Source organism: Ursus americanus, chromosome 18, assembly GCF_024610735.1.
Source record: "Ursus americanus isolate L20-20 chromosome 18, mUrsAme1.1.p, whole genome shotgun sequence".
Taxonomy (NCBI): Eukaryota; Metazoa; Chordata; class Mammalia; order Carnivora; family Ursidae; genus Ursus; species Ursus americanus.
Window position 1 is genome coordinate 21,353,088 of NC_142144.1, and position 27,918 is coordinate 21,381,005.

The window sequence follows — 27,918 nt, forward strand, 5'->3', positions numbered from 1 at the left end:
CCTACCCCTGACGACACATGATTGGTTTAGGTAGCCCAGGCCCAAGCTTTTCAGTCTTTAATTGGCCAGAGATTGATTTAGAGACATTTCAACCAACAAGAGGTAGAGGAGTCTTGCTAGGAATTTTGTGACATGGATATCTTTCTTTCCTTTAGGTTAGTAGAACTACCGCAGCCATTGTGTCACCATGAGGGAAGCAAGCCTTTCTGATGTCCAGAAAGCAGTGTGTAAGGATGAAATATGCCAAATTTTGATTCAGACCAACCCTCAAGCCCATCCTACTTCTGGACTTTCCAGTCACACGAACCAGTAAATCTCTCTTATTTTTTAAAGCCAATATGAGTCTTATGTAACTTGCAAAAAAAATATAGAACATTCCAAATGATACAGGTAGGTGCAAGGGTATAAATCTGAATAAAGTCAGATCTCATCCCTTGGAGGGCATAAATTCATTTGCACTGATCAAATTGGCAAAAAGTGAATACAACAATAATACCAGTTCTGATGTTGGCTTCAGGTCACAGAAACTCCTTACATTGATGGTAGGAATGTAAATTGCTACTATATTTTTGGAAAACATATAGTATATGTGTGTATATATATATATATATATATATATATATATATATATATATATATATATATATCTGGAAATATATTAGGCTTATTAGTTCCAGGCTGGATTGGAGCCCAGTGGGGAATCTGCTTGAGATTGTGTCTCTTCCTCCCTCTGCCCCTCCTCCATGCGCGCACGCGCTCTCTCTCTCTCTCAGGTAGATAAATAAATAAACAAATAAATAAAAAGTGGAAAACTTCGGGCTCTGCTCAGGGACCCTGCATTTGTCTCCTTCCTGCCTAAGCAGGGAAGGTTGCGGTTGGTTCTCCCACATACCATCTTTGCACCCAGTTCCCAGTTAGGAAGCTGGTGCAGGTACAGTTCCACCTGGGTAGGGCTCCAGTGGAGGCCTTTACTATTGGAAGCGCAGACACACACACACACACACTCACTCTTGCAGGAGCAGCTCCGCCCCTGGGGGAAGCCCCACCCTCTCCTGAAGGGCCTTAAATCCAGGCGGTGGGGGCTCTGCCGCACAACCCCAACCACATTCTCCGTGTACATAGTGGGACCTACGGACTCCGGTAAGTAAACATCTCCGCCCCACTCTTTTTCTCCTGCTAAGTTCCTAGAATTCCCTATTGTGGAACATTTGCACGTTGCTCTCCCTCTCCTCTTGCTTAATAACTTCTGAGTCTTGCACTACGAGGAAAGTGAAAGCCAGATGTCCCGATCAATGTCTATGGGTCCCTGCTTGTTCTTGGAGAGTTCGGAGACATGCTGGAAGGAAGGGCATGGTCTGTCTGCATTCGGGTGCATTGCATAGCTGCCTTAGCTCGGACTGCAAAACTGGGACCAGTGTGGAAGGAGAAGAAAGATAGGGGTCGGAATTCGGTTAGTGGGCACCGGTGTGTGCAGGGAGAAGCGGTGGAAGCCAGAGGCGAGTGTGCCTGCGGGCACTGCACCCGGACATCTTCCCCTGGTGGTGCGATTCTCCTGAACTTCGGCCGCCTCTGAGGCCATGTCCTTTGGGACTGGGGGGCGGGGGCGGGGAGGGGGAAACGTCTGGACTTGCAGCGAGGTCAGAATTCGCTCTTGGCTGCCTTTTTGGGAAGAGACAAATAGAAGAACAGGGCTGCGGACCCGACGCCGGGAACGCTCTATTTGCAATGGAAAAGTTTCCAGGGCACCGCTGTTAACCCCAGCTGGGGTCGCCTCTCGGTGGGTGTCCAGTCAAAAGACACAACCAAGCCAACGCATAGGAAAAGGAAGGGTTTTACTTGCAAGAGTAAAGAACACCAGGGATATTTCCCAAAGTAGTGTCACCCCGAAAAACAAAATTGGGGAAGTTTTAAGCTTAGGGTACATGCATATTCATGAGGGGTTGGGCAAAAGAGAGTTCAGTATGGACTTGGGGCAAAGGTGACAGAGCCCAAGTCCTAGCTGACAGAAGTCTTGAGGGCCGTAAAGGGTTGGCATCATCAGCTCTCTGACTCCAGTTCGCCCGGAGGTTGAGTGCTCAGAAAGCCGAAGGATGTGCCTGAGATCGGTCTTTGCTTTTGAAACAGCGCTGGGAGTTTTACCATTGGTTTATTGTCTCTGATCCGGTTGGGCTCTTTTCTGGCCAGGTAAAAACAACTAGGTTTTGCATTCCCCTCGTTCCCATAAAATTCTAAACTACTGAGGTTTTGCATTCTTTTGTAATTCTAACACATCGTAGAGGAAGTTCCGCAGGAAGCGTGCTTGGGCAAGTAGAGTCAGTAAGGCATAGATCGCAAGGATAGCCTACGGCCTAAAATGACTTCTCCTGTGGCCGGAAAGCTATGTCTCAGTTTTCCTTTCCGGGGGCCCCTGACTCTTTTCTGCTTACACTGCCGTGGGACCGTTGAAATCGCCAGCGACTGCAGTCCTGTCCGCTGGAGGTACACATGTGGGGAAGGAGCGGCTCCCGCGTGATGCGGGGGAGATCCGTCCAAGCAAAGCGTCCTGATCCCAAAGCTCAGGGCCGCCTGAATCACCTCTCTTAGTTTCCTGTGGAGGCAAGTTTAAACCCTGGATTTCCAGTTTGGTGCCAAAGTAGACTCGGCACTGAGCGGAGCAGCAGCGCCACGCCGTGGCATTCAGGAGGCTGAGCCTGCCTGAGAAAGCTGTTGTAGCTGTCTGAAATGTGTGCGAGGACTTCTCCTCGGTTCTTTGTGTTTGATGCTCTTTCTCAGGATTCGCTGTGTGTGACGCGAGGAACAGAGTATTCGAACACCACGTAGCTGTCCAGTGCCCTAGCGAAACCCCAGCGGGGGCTGCGAAGAATTTCTGTGTCCGTTTTAGCATTTTTCCTTGTCTTGGAGATTTCTGAGGAGGCCTGTACTGTACCCTGGCAATGATAATAATACCTATATTAAAATTCATGAGAAGAAAATGAGATAATGCATCTGAAGTGCTTAGCACAGGAATAGAAATGTAGTAAATACCTAATAAATGTGGTTGGCGTTAAATGACCACGAAGAGAAGTAGATGGTGATAGACCCTGCTGCCTGGCTTCAGTGCAGGGGTGAGGAAGTCCTAATAATCCAGTCACGTCATGGCAGTTGACTATGTGTTTACTGTGTTCCAGGAACTTCAGGATGGTTCACACTAAGAGCTGGACCCTGAAGAAGCACTTTGAAGGCAGCCCTACTCATAGTAACTTTGAGTTAAAGACTGTTGAACTCCCATCCTTAAAAAATGGAGGTAAGTCATAAGGTTTGAGTTGGAAAAGTCTGTATCCGTTAGCTTTTGCTGCTTAATAAACTACGGCGACATTTAGTGACATCGAACAACAGTCATTTATCAGCTCACAGTTCTGTGGGTTGGCAGTTTGGGCTGGGTTACATTGGTGGTAACTCTGTAGGTTTCATCTGGGCTAACCGTTTAATCTAGGATGGACCTCACTCATTTGGTGGTTAGCAAGCTCTCAGCAGAGGTGCGTGCCTCAGTCCTCTGGGTGGCCTTCCTAGCAGGCTCATTCCTAGCAGGCTGTGAGCTCTCTGTCTTCGCTCACTGATCTTCACTGATCTAGAGCACTGGGTGTTGGCAAGTACTTTTCAAGCCTCTACTTGTATCATGTTTGCTAATTTGCAAAGCAAGTCCGGATTCAAGGAGTGACACATAGACTTCTTGCTGGGAGGAGTGGTGAGGACGCCCCACACAGCAATGGGAGGTATTCGTGACAATTTCGCAATCCGCCACAGAGACTTTTTCAAGGTTTTCTGTTTGAAGCCTTGATGTCATGTGGGAGGAGCCCTCTGATTTCTTTCATAACTGAAATGGTACATTGTTTGTGACTTTGACCACACCCTGGGGAGGATTTTCTCTCTGTCCTGGCAAGACTGATGATGGGGTAAGCAAGTGGGGTAAGCGGGGCCTAGCAGCCATGTGCAGAACTCAGATTATCCTGTGTGAAGATAGGAGGGAAAGACTCACATCCTTCACTGAGGAGTCTCCCATCATTGGGGGAAGTGGAAGGACAAGGCAAACCCCTAAAGAATCTAGGGGAGAGAAACAGCAGCACAGTCTATACCATGTTTAGAGATTAGCTTTGTAGAGCAGACAATTAAGGGGTGTTTACAGGTAGGTAGGCAGGCTTTGAGAAAGGGGCATGCAATCAAATAGCATAGCCAAGTTCAGTCCCATCTAAGTTGGATAGATAGCCAGGACTGAGATTCAGGATTCCAGAGAATGTGTGCATGAGGGTCACTCCAGCAAAATATATTTAATACTAATGGGGGCTGTCAGTGAAACCTTATGTGAGCGCTGTAACATAGTGATTACAAATGTGTTCCTGAACAAGTTCCTTAATCTAGTCCTAGATAAAACGGGAACAATAATAGTTGGGAATATCATGTGAAATAATCCATGTAAAGCACGGAGTGAGTGCTGAGTGAATAACATGATGATGACGGTGATGGTGAGGATGATGATAATCTGGGCTGGACCCCTCTTGTCTCTTCAGTAGCAAGCACAGAAGGGCAACCGTGAAGCAGAAAGATGATCTTATTTACAATGTTTATTTCGAGTGTTTATTTAGCATGCCAAAGTCAAGGAAGGCATCAAGCATTGAGTTTCTAATTGCCTATGGAATGCTTTATTTTATAGAGGTCCTGCTGGAAGCCTTGTTCCTTACCGTGGATCCTTATATGAGGTATGATTTTCCTCCTAAGAAGTCAAGTGTTGTGCTTCGAACCCCGTTTTGAAATAGTCCATCTTTTAAAATATCCAACTGATTGTCACCCCCCCGTTGTCCGAGTATAATATCAGCGGTGAGATTCACGGATGCTCATCTTTGCTAGCAAAGGTTTGAGAAGTTTGATGAGGGATTCCCCCGGCCCCTTTATTTGACCACCATTTCCTATCTTAATGTGTACAATTTGCCTCTCACTGCTCCCGAAAAATTAAAAGACTAAAGAAGCCCAAATCCAATTTGTCATTTCACTACTGACAACTAATTTGGGTAGAGGAAGATGGTAAGACGAAAATAAGCTTTTCTTGCCTTCCATTTACCTGTATTCTTTTAATTTAATCAAATATGTGTACTCAGTAAACAATTCAGGGAAGAGAGGGAATAAAAGCCTTTATGGGGCACTAACCTCTCAGTAATTTTTGCTTATTGGTAAATAATGTAGTCATCATTCTTTAATATCATTGTTTTCAGAGCTGATCAATAGAGATTCAAATATAAGGTAAAAAAATGTTTCCAGATGTTAACTAGCATCCCTTTTTGTGGGGCTAGTATGATTCTGTGATAATAATTCCAATTTGTAAGCCTTTTCCAACCAATTCTCCTACAATACCAACCAATTCCAACTAGAGGCGGGGTTTGATGACCCAGCCAAAATCAAGAGTCAGACACACAGCCCACTGAGCCACCCAGGTGCCCCTCACCAGAAGTCCTTATGTATTAAGAATGGATTTTTTTTTTTTTCAGAGTGGCAGCCAGAAGATTGAAGGAGGGTGATACGATGATGGGGCAGCAAGTGGCCAGGTATTTCTGTGTGTCTCAGTGCTTGAAAAATATGTCTTTCCTTTACCTCCTTCTGGATCTGCCTCTATCACCCCTATAATTTCTTTAGCCCATGTGGTTCACTCACTGATCTTGGAAGCAACTTGGGAAATCTTTCCTGACTAATTGGGAGGGAGGGAAACCTGTGAAATTACCGTAGTTGCAACTTTTAATTACTTAAAAAATTGTAACTGTAATTGTCCAGTTTATGATTATTGCAAAAATTCAAATAAATCAAAAATGTATATCTTGGAAACTGAAAGTCCCCTCACCATCTGAACCTTAGAGGTGACTGTTGTTAATGTATTATTATTTCAAAAATTGTTTAGTACACAAACTAATATTTATAATTTTTCTTAAATAATGGGATTATATGCCCTTCAACAAATTGCTTTTTCTCACTTAATATATTGTGGATACCATTTGTGGATAATATGAAAATATACTACCTACCTTTTAATAGCAAATTTTTAAAAATCAATCTTTTTTTTTTTCTCCCAAAGATTTTATGTATTTATTTGAGAGAGACAGAGAGAACACAAGTGGAGCAGGGAGGCACAGAGAGAGAAGCAGACTCCCCACTGAGCAGGGAGCCTGACAGAGGGCTCAATCCCCGGACTCTAGAATCACAACCTGAGCTGAAGTCAGATGCTCAACTGACCGAGCCACCCAGGCACCCTTTAATGGCTGCCAATTTATCCCATTGTTATCTGCCATGTAACTAATCTACAGCTGGTAGCAACTGTTTCCAATTTTTTCTATCACAAATAGTTCTGCAAGGAACATGTATGCCTCTTTATGTGCATGTCTGTGTATTCTTTGCCTACTTGGATGAATATTGCTTCACAATAAATTCCCAGAAGTATAAATTCTAGGTCAAAGGAGATGCTTATTTTATTTATTTATTTATTTATTTATTTATTTATTTATTTTTTTTTTTTTTTTTTTTAAAGATTTATTTATTTACTTTAGAGAGAGTGAGAGAGATCACAGGGTTGGGAAGGGGCAGAGAGAGAGGGAGAGTCTTAAGCAGACCCTGCGCTGAGCACAGAGCCCAACGCGGGGTTCGATCTCAGCACCCTGAGATCATGATTTGATGCTTAACCAACTGTGCCACTCAGGTGCCTGATATGAGCAATCATCTTTTTTAAAATATGAGCAATCATCTGATTTATAAAAAAATGCAACAATATTTAAAATGATACAAAATATCGATTTCAAAACAACATGAAAAAGTGAGTGTGCTTAACCATACTCTGCTCATAACAGCAAATGGGTAAGAAGAATAATTCATGCTATAGCATATTGCTAATATGAACTGGCAACAGAAAAAGTTGGTAAAGGAAGGCAGAGGAACTCTATCTTTTAAGAATTAGAACCGAAGGGCTCCATGATCATCTGGCATCTGCTCAATGTTGATCTTCCAGATCTTTCCTTTAAGGTCCCGGTTCAACTATAGCCACAATGTAACACTTGTGCTGAGTTACTCTCTGTACTAAGCAGTCATCTGCATAGGTTCCTTTGTATGTCCACGGTAATCGTTCAAATCTTGGATCCTTGGCAATCCTTAGAGCCACTCGATACTTTTGCCCCAGCTTCTCAGTCTCAGCCATTACACAGTCGGTTATACAACGGATACCCTTGGCATACAGACAGTCCATTATTGACTGTACTAAGTCAAGTTTGGCTTTAATGGAAAAGTTGATAAAGTTGGTATCAACCAAGATGTGCTAAGGTGGGCCCAGTTGTGTGTTATATTGGAAGAATAAGCAGGAAGGATGTTGGGGGACTTCCTTCCTTGAGTGCACTGGGATCTTTCTTTTTTTTCTTTTTAGGTTTTAATCTATCCTTTTCTTTAAGCCTCTGATCTCGGAGACTAAGCATTCACTTCGTGGTCACATACTTTCTTTCTTTTGCTTCCCCATGCCGTACACTTATTTCGTCCAGAATCACCAACCCGAAAGATGCAAATTTTTAATTTGACGTTTTGATGTCAAATTGCTCTTCAAAAAGATAGTATGAATATCCACTCCCACCAATAGCATATTAAAGAACTTGTTTTCTCATACCTCTATGCCCATTGCTTATCATCTTGGCAATCTGAGATGAATTCACGTTGATATGTCCATTTAACTTCCATTTCTTTCATTATTAGCAATGTTGACATTTTTTTGGTAAATTAATTATCAGTTTTCTTCTGTGGATTATGTTCATGCCCTTTCCTTTGTTCCTTCAGGTCTTTTCATCTTTTATAGTGATTTGTAAGATCTTCTTATATGTTAGGAATATTAGTGTTGCAAGTATTTGGGTCTTTGTTTATCTTTATTTTTCTCCCATGTCCAATCGTAGTTCAAAGTTTTTATGTGGGGCACCTGGGTGGCCCAGTTGGTGGAGCGTCTGACTCTCAGTTTTGGCTCAGGTTGTGATCTGAGGATCATGCGATCGAGCCCACATCTGGCTCAGCCCTCAGCGTGGAGTCTGCTTGAGAGAATATTAAGCAGTCTCTGCGCCCAGCACGGAGCCAAATGCGGGGCTTGATCTCACAACCATGAGATCATGGCCTGAGCTGAAATCAAGAGTCAGATCCTTCACAAACTGAGCCATGCAGGCACCCCTAAATTTATTTGTTTTTAAAGGATTCTTACTAACATGGGAAAAAGTATAAGTCATATATACTAGTATAATGTTGAGACAGAAAAACTGGGTTGCAAAACATAAAGTGATTTCAATTATGTAAATACATATAATATACATTTTTAAAAATGCATTTGTTTGTTTAATTCCAGTGTAATTAACATTCAGTGTTACTAGTTTCAGGTGTACAAGATAGTGATTCAAAAATTTTATACATTATTCAATGCTCATTACAATAAGTGTACTCTTGGGGCACCTGGGTGGCTCAGTCAGTTAAGTTTTGCCTTCGGCTCAGGTCATGATCCCAGGGTCCTAGGATCAAGCCCTGCATCTGACTCCTTGCTCTGTGGGGAGCCTGCTTTTCCCTCTCCTTCTGCCTGCAGCTCCCCCTGCTTGTGCTCTCTGTCTCTCTCTGTCAAATAAATAAATAAAACCTTTAAAAACAATAGTAAGTGTACTCTTAGTCCCCACCACCTATTTCACCCATCCCCCCAGGGCCCACCTTCCTTCTGTCAACCACCAGTTTCTTCACTTCATTTAAGAGTCTGTTTTTTTGTTTGTCTCTTTTTTTCTTTGTTTGTTTGTTTTGTTTCTTAAAGTCTACATATGAGGGTCCCTAGGTGGCTCAGTCAGTTAAGCGTCTGCCTTCAGCTCAGGTTATGATCTTAGGGTCCTGGGATCAAGCCCCACATTGGGCTTTCTGCTCAGCAGGGAGTCTGCTTCTCCTCCCTCTGCCCCTGCTCTTGCTCTCTCTTGCACACACACTCTCTAATAAATAAATAAAAATCTTTTTAAAAAATTCCACATATGAGTAAGATCGTATGGTATTTGTCTTTCTCTGACTGGCTTATTTCACTTAGCATTATGCCCTCTAGAACCATTCCCATTGTTGCAGGTGGCAAGATTTCATTCTTTTTGATAGCTGAGTAATATTCCATTGTGTATATGTACCACATCTTCTTTATCCATTCATCTATAAGTGGATACTTGGGTTGCTTCCATAGTTTGGCTATTGTAAGTAATGCAGGTAAACATCAGGGTGCATGTATCTTTTTAAATTCGGGGAAAACATAGAGGTGCATATATCTTTTTGAATTAGTGTTTTCATATTCTTTGGGTAAATACCCAGTAGTGGAATTACTGGATCATATGGTAGTTCTATTTTTAATTTTTTGAGGAATCTCCATACTGTTGTCCACAGTGGCTGCACCAGTTTGCCTTCTTCTAATATACATTTTTAAATATATCATTAAGATTGCCATAACACACCTCAAAATATTAGCAGTTATATTTGTATTGTGGGATTAGAGCTGATATTTTTATTTAGTATATCAAATTTTCTAAAATAAATGTGTTATATAACTTAATGAGCAGGGGGAAGACAGTAAAAAATGGTAATGGTGGGAGAAGGTGGGAGAAAGAGAATCAGCAAATGAGACTGAAAAGAAGCAGCTTAGAAGGAGAGGCCAAAATCCCAGTGAATTCAGTATTATGGAAACCAGTGAGGAGGAGTGTGGGTAGCCCAGACTGTTTAATATGGTAGAAAGGTAAAATCAGATAATGAATGAAGAGTGTCCACTGGATTTTGCAATCAGAAGTTGTGACCTTAGTGAAGGAGGAGGAGTGGAAGACAGGCTGCACTGGAGAGGACATTGCTAAAGATTCAGGAGAGACGAGGGGCTAGGGATGGATGGTGGCCTCTGAAGAACAGAAGAGGCTGGTATCCAGGGCACCTTGAGCCAGAGGATGCATGCCTCTTGCTTAGAGAGAAGTGGGTGAGGACAGGGACGGATGTGGAACCAGTTCAGAGAGTTCCTCTCTAGTGGTCCACATTTGCTCTCAAGGAGGAGGAGAACCAACGCCTAGGAATTCCGATGGAGAGATGTCGGGTATTTAATCATGGATTATTAACTTCAGTGCCCTTTTAGGAAACTAACCATGTAGCACCCCAATTCCCTTGAAAGAGGTTTCCCATGTCTTAATGTGCTTTGTCTTTCAGAGTTGTGGAAAGCAAAAACTCAGCCTTCCCAGCAGGAACTATAGTAGTGGCTTTTTCAGGCTGGACGACGCACTCTATTTCTGATGGGAAAGATCTGGAAAAGCTACCCGCAGAGTGGCCAGACACGATCCCAGTGTCTTTGGCTCTGGGAACAGTTGGCATGACAGGGTGAGTTTCATGGGTATATTTCATTTGTTTAAATACCTGACATTCTGGTTTTCCACAGTAGTTTGGTCAACAAGAAGAGACTTGAGACAGTCTAGGCTCAGGGGCTGGTTCGAGTAGATGGTAGGACTAAGAAGGGAAGAAGATGGGCTAGAGTTAGTCTTGGACTGAAGGAAAGAGGGAAATTGAGGCCAGAGACCCTCTGGTCCGACCCTCCGGTCCAGAGAGTGGCAGTGAGGAGCAGCATGGGGCACGATCCCTTCCTAGCAGCTGGCAAATGTAACACAACGGAACCAGCTCCTTCAGTCCCTGGAAGCATCTTGGCTTCACTCCTCACTCATCTCTGCCTCCATTCAGAATTTAAAAGGGGGAAAAGAATTCAGTCTGCCTTGCCTTTTCTATAGTGTCTCTCATTCCCCACCTTTCCCCATGCACATCTGAATTTCCCGAGGTATGAAGGGATCTGAGATTATTTAAACTGAGATGAATCATAAGTATGGTTGTACAATCACTCAGCTTGACACAGACTTGAACTACTTAGGAGTTCCTTGGCCTTATCCCTCAGGAAGACTCCTGTCTCAACTGTACTTGGGACCTCAAGTTTCCTTTTATGGCCTGGAGAAGAAGGGTCAATTGAATTTCTGGGAATGTAAATTTTTCATAAAACTCCAGGTGATTCTGGAGCAGGTGGTTCTCCATCCAACTTTCAAAAAACACTTTGGGAATATTAGCTTTTGGGTCCTCAGAAAAATTGTAGTTTTCGGTGCCTTTCGCTGCCTCACCTTTGATGTCCAACCCTAATGGATCCCCAGATATACTCAGAGGCAGACGTAGAGTTTCTGTTTCATAGAGAAATAACTTTACATGAATCTGTCTGAAATTTTGCAAGCAGCTTAGCCATCACCATAGTGGATATAGATTTCATTGGCTCAGACTCAGGGGTGCAAAAACATAACTTAGAAAAGCACTGTACATCATTTCTGTCTCAAGCCTGCATCTTGGCTTGGTTAGAAAAACAGAGCCTCAGTTAAATTCAGTGATTTTTCACATTGTTCAGGTTTAAAACTCAGGATTTCCTTTTTTCCTCTCCCTAGGGTTAATGCAAAGGTCCAATCGCTAACGCAGATTCTGTGTCAATAGAGGGGAGACAACAGCTTCTAGAACTTGCTCTGTCTTAATCTTATGCTGGTCTCCTTTTCCCACTGAGTCCTCAGCCACATCGCCTTCCAAGCTGGCCATCCAAGCTGGTGGCTTCTTCACCCAGTACTTGTCCAATACTGTCTGAGCTGTATCTTTGTAGACCTCGTAGTTCTTTCCTTGCAAGCTAACTTCGACATCTCATTTGGAATGAGATGGGGAAATTTCAGTTCTTCCATCCCACTTAGGAGCCATGGAAAACTCCAGGTGTTTCTCTGAGAACCTCTTATACCTAGACACCACATACCATTATATCTGTTCTGAGGCTGTGGCACCATGATGACGTGGAGGCTTTCCTCATGAAGCTCAACCTCTCCATAGGACATACATGGGACTGAGACACGAGCTGTCTCTTCTAGGATCCCTAGAGTTTATCTTCTTATGCTGAGACTTGGCCTAGGTGCAGCCCCTTTCCAACCAGCTCTCCATTTCTTCTCTAGTTTCCATCATCTTTATTCCTATTTAAGAGCGAAGAAGGAGGAGGTGGACCATTAGTGGCTAGTAATATTCATTTTCTATATTTTTTGTCTTTTACTTGGACCCATGGCACTGGGCTGTTGAGAAGGCCTTCAGGATGTATCTGAATGAATTATAGGGGAAAGCAACAAATCTATCCACATATCTTTAATTTTCTTCCCTCAGGCTAACAGCCTACTTTGGCCTACTTGACATCTGTGGTGTGAAGGGTGGAGAAACAGTGATGGTTAATGCAGCAGCAGGAGCAGTGGGCTCTGTGGTGGGGCAGATAGCTAAGCTCAAGGTAAGTGTCTTCTTCCAGTACCAAATATTTACTCAGTACCCACAGTGTGCACTGAGAATACAACAGTGAACAGAGCAGACCTGCCCCAGTCTCACGGAGTTTAGTTCAGTGGGTCTTGTTTAGAAGTTGAAGATACATTCAGAATATAAGAGATTTCTGAAGAGTTACTCTCTGTGTACCAATTCAGTCTCTAGTCTCATCCTGAAAGTGTTTTTCAGGATGCTCTCCAGTTCCTCTGTGATTAGACAGGATCTAGTCCAATGCTTTAGCCCAAATCAAAGGCTAAGGGGGCAGTCACCAGGAGGGCTGACAAGAGGGCTGAGAGTCCCAGAGCTGAGCCCAAATTATAGTCTAAAGGACCACTGTGCCAAAAGATAGCATGCGAGTCACTGTAAGAGAAGCCCAAAATTAAAGAAATAAGACAGTCACATAAAAAGGTTGTCAAGCTAGCAAGTTAAAATAAGCTGCAAACCACATAACCATAGACCGGAATCTATGGGTTGGTCAGAGGCAAGCTGAAGTTACAAGTTGGGTTGTAGGCTGATGCAGGGACTAATTTCACCTCTGGGCCCATTGACCCATTATGGTGTCTTCATATATGTGGCTCAGCACTTAGGGTGTTATTGGGGAACCTGACCATGCTAGACTAGGAGGGGGGGTTGGTCCATGCTTTCGGCTTATACATGGTTTCCATTTTTTTCTTCCCATTTAGGGCTGCAAAGTTGTTGGAGCAGCAGGGTCTGATGAAAAGGTTGCCTACCTTAAAAAGCTTGGATATGATGTTGCCTTTAACTACAAAACAGTAGAGTCTTTGGAAGAAACTTTGAAAAAAGCCTCTCCTGATGGTTATGATTGTTACTTTGATAATGTGAGTACAAATTGGACTTACTATCTTCTTTACTAACAAAGTACTATACAGAGAGTATGCTTCTAGAGTTTCCACCCAAAATATGTAAAGTATATATGCCTTAAAAAAACAGGTTTATTGAGATATAATTCACCCATTTTAAAGTGTTGAATCTAGTGGTTTTTAGTATATTCGCAGACTTATACAACCATCACCACAATCAATTTTAGAACATTTCATTATCCCAAAAAGAAATGCTGTACTCATTATAGTCACTCCCCATTTCCCCCCAAAAGTGGCCTTTTGTGACTGCCTTCTTGCATTATACATTAGCATGTTTTCAAGGTTCACCCATGTTGTAATGTGTCTCAGTGCTTCATTCCTTTTCGTGGCCAAGTAATATTCCATTGTATGGATACACCACATTTTATTTATCCATCCATCAATTGATGAGCTTCTGAGTAATTTTCACTTTTTGGCTATTATGCATAATGTTGCTATGAACATTCATGATCAAGTTTTTGTGTGGACATACGTTTTCATTTTTCTTGGGTATATACCTATACGTGGAATTTTTGGGTCATGTGGTAACTCCATATTTAACATTTTGAGGAATGGACAAGCAATTTTGCAAAATGGCTGCACTATTTTACATTCGGACCAGCAATGTATGAGGGTTCTAATTTCCCTACATCCTCACCAACACTATCTATCATTTTTATTATGGCTATCCTCGTGGGTTTGAGTAGTATTTCACTGTGGTTTTGATTTGCATTTCCCTAATTGCTAATGATATTGGGCATCTTTTCATGTGCTTATTGGCCATTTGTATATCTTTGGAGATATGTCCATTCAAATCTTTTGCCCATTTTTCAATTGGGTTGTTTGTTGAGTTTTAAGAGTTCTTCATAAAAGTTCTGATAAGTCCCTTATCAGATATAGTCAATTCTCAATATTCCTGGTATTATGTTCCATCAAGCACCACAAACCCTAAACCATTGCTTCTAGAGGAAGTACGTACATACATGTACATGTTTCAGCTTAATTACAATCTTAAATCCTAAAAATGGCTCTATCCTAAAAGCTTCTACTTTTTTTATTTTTTAAAAGAGGAAAAGGAGGCTCAGAAGTGGTAAGAAGCTTGCCTGAGAGTGCCCCACAAACTCATTCTTCCAGATTTGGGATTCACACCCCATCCAACCAGCCTTAGAGCTGAAGCTTTTTGAACTACTCTGTACTGCCCCCTATTGCCCTCCGCTCCCCCACCCCCCGCCCCGCCCCAGTAATCTCTGGGAGAGCTGAAAAAAGGACAGAGCCTTGGCCTTTGTTGACCTTAGCTGGGAACTTTGTGTCTCTCTTTTGCGGCTCTAGGCATGTCTCCAAATGAGCCGGCAAGCTCTGTGAGTGTTGCATTGGGGGTTATAAATAAACGTTAGCAAGTAGTCCCATTCTCAAATACGGAATACACTAATAAGGAGGATTGACTCTATGGTTTGCGATTCTTTTCTCCTGTTCTGTGAGTTGTCTTTCACTTTCCTTTTTGCTTTTCTTTCACTTTCTTCATGGTGTCCTTTGAAGCACCAAAGTTTTAAATTTTAATGAAGGCCGGTGTATTTCTCCTTTTGTTACTTGGGCGTTTGGTGTCATGTCTAAGAAGGCCTTGCCTTATCTAAGGTCACAAAAATTTGCTCCTATGTTTTCTTCTAAGAGTTTTATGGTTTTAGCCCTTACATTTAGACCCATGATACATTTTATGTTAATTTTTGTGTATTGCATAAGAAGGGGTCCGATTTCATTCTTTTCCATATCCAGTTATTCTACACCATTTGTTGAAAAGACTATTTTTCCTCCTAATGTGTTGTTTTGGCACTCTTGTTGAAATCAATGAACCATGAAATAAGGGTTTATTTCTGGACTCTCAAGTTAGTTCTGTTGATCTATATTTCTGTTCCCACACTGTCTTGATGGATACAGCTTTGTAGTAAGTTTTGAAATTGGAAAATGTGAGTCCTCCAACTTTGTTCTTGATGTGGCTTTTGAGTATTTTTTTCCGTACTCTTAGATAGAAGCAATGAGATTATTGAACTGATCAGAGAACTCCAAAATATAATAAAAGGTATAAGTTATATATGGTATGTTCCTACAAATAGAAATGCCCAGCCTCTCCTATCTTTTTCCAACTGCAGTTTTCTGCACTGCTGTGCTAAATCAATCAGGGTTTTTTTACTTCTAGAGTAAATTTTGTGAAGTGATGGTTGTGACTTACTGATTCTCCTGAGTCTTCTAGTGTTTAGATTATTTAAAATGGTTTTTTTTTTCTTCCTGTTTAGGTAGGTGGAGAGTTTTCAAACATTGTTATCCCCCAGATGAAGAAATTTGGAAGAATTGCTATATGTGGGGCCATCTCTACATATAACAGTACTCGCCCGCTTCCCCCAGGTAATGAGCTCATGCACATGGTCACAGATGTAGAAAGACTGGACAAGGAGAAGATGGACAGATATGGTATAGGCCAGTGACTATCAAAATGTTAAAAAGACTTCCTGATATTCTTGATGAAATAGTGTTTATTAAATGAAAAAATACGTAATTTCATATATTTGTACTAAATACCTTTACATTACGTTTTGATACAGAGAAATAACAGAATCTGAAAATATAGAAGAACGTTGATAATTTTTAAAAGTTTTAGTTTTTTTATCTATTGTTTTGGGCAAAGTTGTAAAAAGGCAGCCATGATTTGATTTAGAAACAGACTACATTGGTCTGGCTGGTGCAATATGAGGGTTCTTTAGGATATTTGAGATGTTGCTGGAGGTATGGTGTTGGGGAGAGGATGACTTGACGTGAAGGGAACAACGGGCCACCATTTCCTTCTGACAGTAGTGGGCAGTGCTTCCTAGAGCAGCAGGACACACTGGCTCCCCAAAACTGACACCCTTTTCCATGGAAAGGGAAAGGAGTGTGCATTCCCCCTCGGTTCCCGGATTGTTCTTGTTTTGTTTCTCCTGTGCCTCTCTCCCCCACTTCTCCACTCTCCAGTGCGGAGACCGCCCCCTTCCCTCTTCATACCACAGAGGTCTAAAAGCAGTATCAACTAGAGAACTATATTCCTTAAGTCCTACTTCTCTGAGAGACATTGTACAGGCCTCTTATTTTATGGATGGGGAGATGAATGGCAAGAGGACCAGAGGCTCTTTAAATCCTATTAGCAAGAGATTCAAAGATGAGTCTTCTAAACTCCTTCCTCATACAGAGTCCTTCTCTACTACAACAATTCTTTTTTCTTTTAAAAATTATTTTATTTTATTTTATAGAGAGAGAGAGAGGGAGGGAGCCAGTGGGGGGGAGGGTAAGAGGCCAAGGGAGAGAATCTCAGGCAGACTCCGAGCTAAGTGCAGAGTCTAACACAGGGCTCAATCCCACGACCCTGAGATCAAGACCTGAGTGGAAACCAAGAGTCAGTCACTCAACCGACTAAGCCACCCAGACGCCCCTCTACTACAATTCTGTGCTGTTGGTGAGATAACAGATTTACCTGTGGTCCAAAAAAAGGAGAAAAAAAGAGCAAAAAGGAATCTTGGAGAGTGTCATCGGGATCTGGGATGATAACCATAAATAAATTGGGCATTCATTCTGGGCTAGGCTTCACTCATGGGAATGAAACCCTACAGCTCTGCTAGTTAACAACCCCACAACTGCATTAAGACAAGTGAGCGAGAGTGGAAGGGGCCGAGAAAGGTCAGCTTGTAGATTCCCTCTTGGCTGTGAAAAATCAAAGCATTATCTTCTGTAAGAAGACTCCAGGTGCACTTGGCAGTCGTATTGTTAGGGACTTTTTCCCCTTATATTTTCCTAACTGATGCTAAGCTAGAATCATGGGAAATCTTCTGCCTGCCCATTGAGCAAAGCTCCAGGATGCATTTTCTTGACCATAGTCCAATTAGGTACAGCCAAATATTTTGGGTCCAGTAACTTGATCTAGTCTTTTTAGCAATTAGAGTTTGGAAGTTCAGCTGCTTAGATAGGTCTTTAAGACATCAGCTGGCCTTGTCCATCCATTCTGGATGAGATTCTGCCTTGCTTCTGATCTCTAGAAATTCTGACATATTTCATTGTTAGGATAGCTCAGGGGTAATTAATTATTTCCCCGGCTTTAATTCCACATTAAAATGCCACATTCTTTTTTTTTTCTCTGATGGGTTTTAACTATATTTTATTTTATTTTATTTTTTAAAAGATTTTATTTATTTATTTCAGAGACAGAGACAGAGCATGGGGTGGGGAGGCAGAGGGAGAAGGAGAAGGAGACTCCCCACTGAGGCTCAATCCCAGGAGCCTGAGATCATGACCTGAGCTGAAGGCAGACGCTTAACCAACTGAGCCACCCAGGCGCCCCAACTTTTTTAAAATTTAAATTCAATTAATTAACACATAGTGTAGTATTAGTTTCAGAGGTAGAGTTCAGAGATTCATCAGTTGTGTATAACACCCAGTGCTCATTCCATCAAGTGCCCCCCTTAATGCCCATCACCCAGTTACCCATCCCCCAACCCCCTCCCCTCCAGCCCCCCTCAGTTTGTTTCCTATGGTTAAGAGCCTCTTATGATTTGTCTCCCTCTTTGACTTTATCTTGTTTTATTTTTCCTTCCCATCCTCTGTGCTAAAAGGATGCGCATTCTTACTGCTCCCAATAAGGCTTATCCACCCAACAGGGTGGATAAGCCCAGAAATAGTATTTCATCCTCTTCCAAGATGAGAAGATGAGGATTCCAATCCTTAACCTGAAAAGAAATATGGTTGGTGTGGATCTTCTGAAGAAGCACTCTTTCTGCAAGAGCAGTCTAGCATTTGGACGTGCCACTCTCCTGGGTCACCCTCAAGTCTCACTCATACTTGCATCAGTTTCTTTTGGTTCCAGACAAAGCCCTATTTTTCTGACCGCTCCTGTGACTTTCTTCAAAGTAGTGAGTGGGAACTTAGAGCTTGAGTGATGCCAGTCACCTTGGCTCTTCTTCCCAGGCATTTTCACCTGACTTCCTGGAACACTATGCTTGGGGGTCTTTCCCTCAGTTTCTGGTCCCTTAGGATCCTTGGGAAAATAAGCCAGGTAACCAACACAACCTTTTCTCTCTCACACAGAAGAGAACTACCTTCTTGATAGGCCACAGAGTAGCCTAGGGCTTTTTCTAGGCTGGTCGTTCTCAAAGTGTCGGCCCAGGACCAGCAGCATCACCATCTCCTGAGAACTTGTTAGAAATACAGATTCTTGGGACCCAGTCCATATCCAAAGTCAGAAATTGGGAGAGGGGCCAGCGACCTCTTTCCACAAGCCCTTTGTGTGATTCTCATACACACGCAGTTGTGCGACCACGGGGCTGACTCTTGGTATTCCAAAATGGCGAAGCCAGGGGCAGCTAGAGTTGTGGAACCTCTTGATCTCTTCTCTCTTGGCTCTTGGGCCAGAGGTAGACACTAGCTTTTTTATACCTGCTTTGAGAAGAGAACAGGAGATAGGGCTATGCCATAGAATGACTGCAGTAAGGCGTAAAAAAAGAACATGCGAAGTATCGGGAACATCAGGGTATTCGTGCCTGAGTAGCACAGAAACATTTTCACAGGTTATCTTCAGGACCTCTTCCTGTTCTGTAGAACTGTTTGGGATGGTTCTGGTGGGCCTTGCTTCCGGCATGTGAAACTGAACATTCCCTGCTGCCTGGCCTGTGAACGGGCTCTGAGTGTGTTAGTCCTATTGCTGCTGTGACAAATTATCTCAAGTTTAGTGGCTTACAACAACACAGGTTTATTGTCTAATAATTCCAGAGATCAAAAGTCTACACTGGGTCAGCAGGGCTGAATTCTTTCTGAAGGCTCAAGAGGAGAGGCTGTTTCCTTGCCTTTTCCAGCTTCTAGAGGCTGCTTGCTGTCCCCTGGCTCGAGGTCCCTTCCTCCATCCACAAAGCCAGCAGCACAAAGTCTTCCAGTGTCTCTCTCTCTCTCTCTTTTACTCTGGTCTGTGCTTCCATCATCACACATTTTTTCCTGCTTCTGACTTTTCTGCCTCCCTTACAAGGACCCTTGTGATTATATTGGGCCCACCTGAATTATACACAATAATTAATCTCTTCAGCTAAAGGCTCTTAACTTGATCATACCTGCAAAGTCCCTTTTGCCACATAAGGAGAGGCATTCACAGTTTCTGGGAGTTAAGATACAGCCATCTTTGGGGTGATTCTGCCAACCACAGAGGCCACTTTGATTTGTGGACAGCCCCATGGATCAGAAACAAGTGGAGACATCTAGAACAGTGACGTGACTTGTACTGCTTGTGTTTTCACCATGGCCACCTCCCTGGACCTTGTCGCCTAAACGTGTCCTCCTGTTCACAGGCCCATCCCCAGAGAATATTATCTACCAGCAGCTCCGCATGGAAGGGTTCATCGTCACCCGCTGGCAAGGAGAGGTCCGCCAGAAGGCTCTGACGGACTTGCTGAAATGGGTCATAGAGGTAATGGGCTCCAGAGCCACCATCCCAGCTGCACACGAGCTTCCATTCCCTTTCCACACTATAGGTTTCACCTCCACTGTAAATATAGGTCCATCTCACTGCTCCCCCTTTTAGAACAAAATCCCAGAGAGTGTTCACACTCACTGTCTGCAGTTCCTCTCTATCCGTCCTTTCTTAAACCCACATATCAGGCTTTTACACTCTTGCCTTTCTACCCAAATGGCCTTTGTCAAGGTTGACGATGTCCTCGTGCTGTGAACTGCAGGGGTCAGTTCTTCACGCCACCCGGCTGTGGCGAGTATTTGACAGAGGCGATCACGCTCTCGGTACACTTTCTTCCCGTGGCTCTTGGCTTTCCTTGCAGATTTGTCTTCCTCAGAGGATCTCCTCCTCTCCAGCTTCTTTTCTGCTCTCCAAATTAATAATCGAGTGTCCCAAGGGACAGGACTGGGCTCACTGGGCTTCTTTTCTTCTCTACCCACAGTCTGCCTATCCCTTACTTAGCTCAGCCGGGCTCTTGGCTTTAAATATCCTGCATATGCTGACAGCTCCTAAACGTCTGTCTCCAGCCTGGATCTCTCCCCGGGGCTCTCAGCTGCTCAGCAGCTGCACTTGCATGTGTAATACACATCTTTGACTCAACACGTCAAAAAACTAAATATGTCTTGATCTTTCCTGCCAAACCCGTTCCATAGACAGACCTCACCATCTCAGTTACGGCAATTCCATCCTCCTAATTGCTCAGTCCAAAAACCTTGAAATCATCTTTGATTCTTTCTCTCCTACCCACATCTCATCTGTCAGGAAATTCTGGTGGCTCAACCTTTAAAATACCCACAGAATCTGACCAGCTCTCCCACCTCGGCTGCTACCACCCTGGGCCAGGCCGCCATCTGGTCTAGCCTGGATGTTGCAGGAGCCTCTCTCTGACCTCCCGACCTTGTGCCCCAACAGACAATTCCCAACACAGCTGCCAGAGTGATCTTTTAAAGCAAAAATCAAACCATGTCATTCTTCGGCTCAAATCCCTGCAAAACTCCCCATTTCACGTACAATAAAACCTACAAGGCTGTACGTGATCTGACCTCCATTACCTCTCTAATTTCATTTCTTAGTGCTCACCCCTTGCTTGCTCTGCCCAATCCCTCCCCACTTCCCTCTGTCCCTCTGTAACTGCTTCCTTAATTCGCTCATTCCCCTTAGGACTTTGTTAAAAGCTACCTTCTGAATAAGGCAACTTTTAAAATGGCCCTATTTTAAATTGCTGTCGCCCTTCATTCTCCTTTTTTCAAAGATTTTATTTATTTATTTTGAGAGAGAGCGCAGGCGTGCGTGCACGTGAGTGCATGTGCCCTCAGGGGGGCGGGGGAGGCAGTGGAAGGGGAGGGAGATGGACAAGCTCAGAGCCCATTGAGGCGCTCAATCCCACGACCCTGAGATCGCAACCCCAACATCACGACCTGAGTGGAAACCAAGAGTCAGAGGCTTAACTGACTGAGTCACCCAGGCGCGCCTGCAAGCCCCCTTCACTCTTGATCCTCCTTATCTTACTTTTACCGAGAGCAGTTATCATCTTTCAACATAATGCATGCTATAATTCACTTGTATTTATTGCCCGTCTCCCTCCTGTGAGAACGTAACTTCCATGAAGGCAGAAACATTTGTGCATTGTTTTCTGAGGTACCCTCAGCATCTAGAACAGTGTCTGAGTCAATGTAAACACTAGACGAATACTGCTGAGTACGTGCTGGAGGGGCATATGTTCGAGCTGTGGCTCTTTCGGGCCCCAGGTGGGTGTCTTCTTAGAGCCACGGCCTTAGATCCACAGGAGGAAGCCCATCCCCTTGTCCTGTGCTGTGATGCTCTCCCACCTTACACCACGCATAACCAAGGGGCATCATTTTCGTTTTAGAGGGGAAAGTGGTATCACACTTCTAAACTCCTCGCTTTATCATCACTTCCCAATTCAAAGAAATTGATTGCTCCTCTGGCAGCCACCGAGCTTGGTGTTTTTCCCAGTGCAACTCTTGGAGTGCTGAGCTGGGCTCTTTCCCGGAAGCTGAGAAGAGCTGAATGATTTTTAATCCCCACTGTGGAGCCTCTTTGTCCCTGTTGGTGAAATCTGATCTAGCCCTCCCACAATCCCAGCCGACGACAAGAAGCCACTGTGTTGGGGTCCCAAATGCCTCCTCCTTACAGAGTGGACCTAGTGACAGTTTTGTTTTCAGTAACTAATGAATTGGCCTAATTTCTCTCTCGTCTACTTATTTTTTTTCTCATCTCTTCCCCTTCTGAAAAATACTTTTCTTTTAGTTTTCGATTTACAGAAAAATCACGAAGTACAAAGAATTTCTCTATACCCTGTATTCTGTACCTTAAATGACCATATTAACAACACTTTTATATTAGTATTCATCTTCGAACTTTTAAGCTTTGGGTTACAGTTTTTAACCCCTTTCCAGGCTCTTTGCCTCTTTAAGAACAGGAAAGAGCTGGGGCTTTCTAGTCAAGGTTCAAATCCCAGCTCCCATACATATTAATTAGTTGAGTGACCTCCAGGCAAATAGTCCCTCCAGGAATCCATACTGGGTGCTAAGCCATCACTGGAATACATTAGGAAAGTAAGTGGTATCAGGTAACTCCAGTCTCCACAGAAGACCCCTTTAAAAAAACCTTGAAAATGTAAATTAGTTCCACTTAGTAGACTGCCTTGCAGTAGAAAGAAAAATGGAAAGCCCTCACTAAATGAACCCTTCCCTCCCACACTCCTTAGTGAATGTTCAGCATATATTGAGAGAATCTGGGCTTGATGCAAGGACAAACTGTTAGCCTGCCATGGTCTTTGCATTTGCCGAACAGGCTCTGCTGCTTTGGGGTCAAAGAGGTCATGATGCTACAAGCTACTGGAAGGATTAAAACAGATAATAACCTGGAAGGGGGCCCCTTTTTCCATCTTCTTCCATCTCTTCTGAAGAGATAAGCTTTTCTATATAAGTTACTTAGAAATTGCTTAATCACTTCCTGTGACGTTTCTCCTATTATTATACTGTGATCTAACACCTATGATCAAAACTTCATCTGTACTTTGTGGATCATACCCCGAGACTGACTGTAAGCTCACAGACGACAGGGCCTCCGTCTTAGATTTCCAGGTTTCCCATAGTCTACCTGATAAATTTGTTGCTGTGATGAGAAAAATGTATCATTTAGTTTATGAAATTGATCTGTTATATTTGTTTTTCATTCTGACACAGGGTAAAATCCAGTACCATGAATACATCACTGAAGGATTTGAAAATATGCCAGCTGCATTTATGGGAATGCTGAAAGGAGATAATTTGGGAAAAACAATAGTGAAAGCATGAAAAAAATGACACATGGAATCTAGAAATCATTTGGATGATTAACTCCTTTTTAACCATTTAGTAAAACTGTATATACTACCTTCATGATCTAAGAAATAGTCATTGTAATGAGCTTGACTACCTAATAAAACACATTTAAGTGGTATGTGATCAGAACAGAGAGTGAAAATTTCATAGTGAACAATGGCCAACCACCTCACTCCCTGCTACAGCTCCTTCTGGGTTATGGTTCAAAATAATGGTTTGCAGTCCAAGAGTTTACTGCTTCTGTGACTTTGGAGTTGTGTGTGTGTGTGTGTGTGTGTGTGTGTGTGTGTGTGTTTTCGATCTGTAAAGTAAGGATAGTAACATCTGCTTTATATACATGTTATACATTTATTTAAAACATCAGCATAGGGGCACCTGGGTGGCTTAGCTGGTAAGCATCTGACTCTTGATTTCAGCTCAGGTCATGATCTCAGGGTTGTAAGATCGAGTCCCACGTCAGGTTCTGTGCTCAGTGGGGAGTCTGCTCCAGATTCTCTCTCCCTCTGCCTTTTTCCTCTCACTGCATACACGCTCTCTCTCTCTAAAATAAAAAAATCAGTAAATCTTAAAAACAAAACAAAAACACCAGCATAACAGCTGGCCTATATTAGGTGCACGGTTAGCTACTTTCCTGGAGAAATCAGTGAATTTGAAGTCATGAGGTTACCACCCTTATTGCTTATGATTACATGAGAAGAAATAATCATTGCTAGTATATGGGGTTCTCAGGGCAGCCCACACTGGTCCTCTGCAGCTAAGTCTAATAACATCAGACCAAGGAAGGGATCTGTCATTCACAACAGCTACAAAAAGGTAACACATGGGAATATAAGCCTACAAAAATGTGTGAGATTTATATGAAGAACACTTTCAAGCTTTATTTTTTTAAAAGTAATCTCTGCACCCAACGTGGAGCTTGAACTTCTGACCCCTAGATCAAGAGTCAGATGCCCCACCAACTGAGCCAGCCCCACCAACACTTTCTAGCTTTAAAGCACTACTCAGGAACTCAAAAGACTTGAATGGTTAGAAAGGTACCATGCTTTTGGACAGGAAGACTCAGAATTACAAAGATGTCAATTCTATTGATCAGTTCTGCCTCCCAATAGAGTAGGGGTTAAATCAGACCACAGTGAAAGAATGGGAGAAGAAAGTGTGAGAAACCTCTGGAGGAATGTAATAAACACGTGATTTGTCTCCAGGGAAGAGAACTGAGGAATGCCTGAAGGGCAGGGATAAGAAAGAAACCTGACACTGCCTAACCTTTTGTACTTTTGTACTTTCTGAACTCTAAATTCTAAATCTTATAAATTATCCACTATTAAAAATACAATTAAGAAAATAAAAGTCTCTGCTCTTCCATGTCCCCATTCCGTACGGGGGAAGTAAAATATCTGTGTGAGAGAAAACTCAGGAAAGTGTGGGGGTATCCTCACCCAAGATGGGCGCCTCTGGTGTTTTTACCTCAGAGATGTCCAGACTGAGCCTCCAGCAATTCTTCGCTTACAGTTTGAGTTTTCCTACCATGGTGCCACTGGTGCTCATGGAGATTTCTGCTCTTGGGCTTCAACTCCAACAGCACGTGTCTCTGTATCTACCTGCCTGACTCTCCAATTTTGGGGGCAGCTGTTTGTGACCTCAGTTCTCTGCTGTATCTCAAAAGAGTTGATCTTTCAGTTTCCTCAACTTGTTTCTTGTTAGGACAGAGTGATGACTTCCAAATGCAATACATGCTGGCCCAGAAACTGGTTGTCATGAGCACTTATTTTATTTTTATATATTTCAAGCTTTATTTGAGAGAGAGCGAGCGTGCACGAGCGCAAGTGGGAGGAGGGGCAGAGCGAGAGAATCTTCAAGCAGACTGCCCACTGAGCGTGGAGCCCACAGGGGCTTGATCCCACAACCCTGAGATCATGCCCCAAGCCGAAATCAAGAGTCGGATGCTTAACTGACTGAGCCACCCAGGTGCCCCAAGAGGATTTATTTTTAATTTTGATAATACTTACTTTTTTTCCTTTACAGTTACTGATTTTCATGTCTCACCTAACAAACCTTTGCCTAGCTCAAGCTCATGAAATTTTTCTCCCATTTGATCTGTGACAGAGCAGAGAATAGGGGATTGAGTGAGGCTGACTACAAAGGAGCAAGAGAGAATTTTCTGGGGGTGATTTCAGTGTTCCGTTGGGGTGGGGATGACATAAGGGGAGACATTTGTCAGAACTCATAAAGCAGTATGTTTAAATGTGCATCTTATTATATGTAAATTATACCTCAATACAGTTAATTTTTTAAAAGAAGAAAAAAATACATCCAGTACAAAAGTCGGCCGCAAGACAGGAGTGTACTGGCTGCCAAACTGCTATGGAGCCCTGACTCACTCTGAGGGAGAAAGACAATAAACAGCCAAGGTAAGGCCAAAGTCTGTGAGACTCACAACCACACGCTACATATACTTTGTGGGAAAACCTCCCAAGCGGGCATTCATATTTTCAATTTCAGAGGAGACAGGAGGAACACAGGTCTTCATGTTTCCCCCACTCCCATCGACATCTCTTTCTGGAATTTATTTTGGTCCCAACAGTAAGATAGGTTTCTGTCTTAATTTTTTCCCAAGTTATGACCCAGTTTTTCTACATCATTGATGGAATCCATTTTCCCTTCATTGTCTTAAAATACATCTTTTACTATGTTTCCTATTCGTAGGTACTTGGTTCCATATCTAGACTTTGTCACTCAAAACACAAAGATTTGTGTTTCATTATTTTGACAATAATGTGAATAGGATCTTTTTTCCATTACTTTTTTTTTTTTAGTTACTGCTAGAGCTTGGGAAAGTTTTTAAATATGTCTATCAATCTATGCACAATTATGCATTTTTTAATAAAGTATTGAAGAAAAGAATGCTCTTTTTAATATAGTATTTCAGATTAACTCATTTATTTTTTTGAATTTTATTTAAATTCAGTTAATTAACATGTATTATTAGTTTCAGAAGATTAACTCACTTAAAATACTTGCCGCAGTGTTTTGTTTTTGTTTTTGTTTTTGTTTTTGTTTTAAAGAATTTATTTATTTATTTGACAGAGATAGAGACAGCCAGCGAGAGAGGGAACACAAGCAGGGGGAGTGGGAGAGGAAGAAGCAGGCTCATAGCAGAGGAGCCTGATGTGGGGCTCGATCCCACAACGCCAGGATCACGCCCTGAGCCGAAGGCAGAAGCTTAACCGCTGTGCCACCCAGGCGTCCCCGCAGTGTTTTGTCATAATCCAGAACTACTGCCAAGTGACTAACTGGACTTGGTATGCTACAACTCACTGCATCAAAAAAAAATGTGATTTTTGCCAGCATGTAATATTCCACAATTCAAGTATTCTGAGTTTATGTTCTGTGAACTTGTGTATGTCCCAAGAATATAATTTTTTCAGTGTAATTTCAATAGTAAAGTGACAGTCAGCATGCTATGGACATTTCCCGATGAAGAACCAGGCAGGACATCACCACTGACATGTATCATCAGCCCAACAGAAAGTTTAACAAGATGTACAGAGCTTCTAATTTTAAGGAAGCAAGAATTCTGCCCTCTCATCTGGAAAATCATCCAAAACAACAAAGGGCATAAGAAACATAAATAAATAAAAATTAAAAAGAAACTCTGTTTAAGAAAAATTAAGAGGAACCAGTAGGATTTTTATAACCAGTTGTTATAAAAAAAAAAAAAAAGACAGGTAATAACAAGTGATGGCAAAGAGGTGAAAAATTGATTTTACCAATTTACTCACACATTGCTGGTGGGAATGTAAAGTGGTGTGGCCGCTTCGGGAAACAGTTCAGCAATTCTTCAAAATGCTAAACAGAGTTGTCATGTGCACCGCCAATTTCACTCACAGGTATACACCAAAGAGAACTGAAAACATACATCCACACAAAAACTTGTACACATGGTGCTCATAGCAGCATTATTCATAATAGCCCAAAGAAGAAACAACCCAATGTTCATCAAACGATGAATGGCTATAATGTGGCATATCCATACAATGGAATACTATTCAGCCATAAAAAGGAATGAAGTACTGATACATGCTACAACCTAAATAGATCTTGAAAACATTAGGCTAACTGAAAGAAGACAGACACAAAAGACCATTCATTGTATGATTTTTTTTTTTAAAGATTTTATTTATTTGGGAGAGAGAGAGCACGAGCGGGGTAAGGGGCAGAGGGAGAAACAGACTCCCCAGTGAGCTGGGAGCCTGACATGGGGCTCCATCCCTGGACTCGGGATCACGACCTGAGCCCAAGACAGACACTTAACTGACTGAGCCACCCAGGCGCCCCTGTATGATCCTATTTATATGAAATGTCCAGAACAAACAGGCAAATTCAGAGACAGAAAGTAGATTAGTGGTTGTATGGATGGGGCAGGGAGGAGTCAGAAGTGATGGCTAATAGGTTTGGAATTTATTTTGGGGGAGATAAAAATATTCTTGAATTATATAATGGTGATAGTTGCACATATTTGTGACTACACTAAAACCACTAAATTGTACGCTTTTCAAAGAAACGAATTTTTGCAGCATTATTCACGATAGCCAATGTATCATCATCATCATTCATCAACAGATGAACGGATAAAGAAAACGCACATACACACATGCACACGCACACAAATATCCTTCAGACTTAGAAGAGGAAATTGCCGCTTGCAACAACATGGATGAAACAAGGGCATTATGTATGCTAAGTGAAATAAGCCAGTCAGGAAAAGACAAATACTGTGTGGCACCATATATGCAATCTAAAAAAAGAAAAAAGTTGGGCGCCTCAG

The 27,918-nt window shown here is 42.6% G+C and overlaps 1 protein-coding gene and 1 pseudogene across 2 annotated transcripts; one reads left to right on the forward strand and one right to left on the reverse strand.

Annotated features, from left to right (window-relative positions):
- The first annotated feature begins 1,017 nt into the window (after nt 1-1,017).
- PTGR1 (prostaglandin reductase 1) lies at nt 1,018-23,222 on the forward strand. 2 transcript variants are annotated; one of them, XM_045814821.2, is made up of 10 exons: nt 1,018-1,140; nt 3,168-3,283; nt 4,688-4,733; nt 5,517-5,573; nt 10,225-10,392; nt 12,229-12,346; nt 13,059-13,214; nt 15,524-15,632; nt 19,583-19,701; nt 22,956-23,222. In XM_045814821.2, exons 2-10 carry the CDS (start codon nt 3,178-3,180, stop codon nt 23,064-23,066), a joined length of 990 nt encoding a protein of 329 aa, XP_045670777.1. In that variant the 5' UTR covers nt 1,018-1,140; nt 3,168-3,177; the 3' UTR covers nt 23,067-23,222. The 2 variants fall into 2 exon arrangements, with proteins under 2 accessions (XP_045670777.1, XP_045670778.1); XM_045814822.2 differs by lacking the exon at nt 1,018-1,140 and adding an exon at nt 2,001-2,184.
- On the reverse strand, nt 6,964-7,475 carry LOC123803409 (rRNA-processing protein FCF1 homolog pseudogene; annotated as a pseudogene).
- Nucleotides 23,223-27,918: the final 4,696 nt, after the last annotated feature.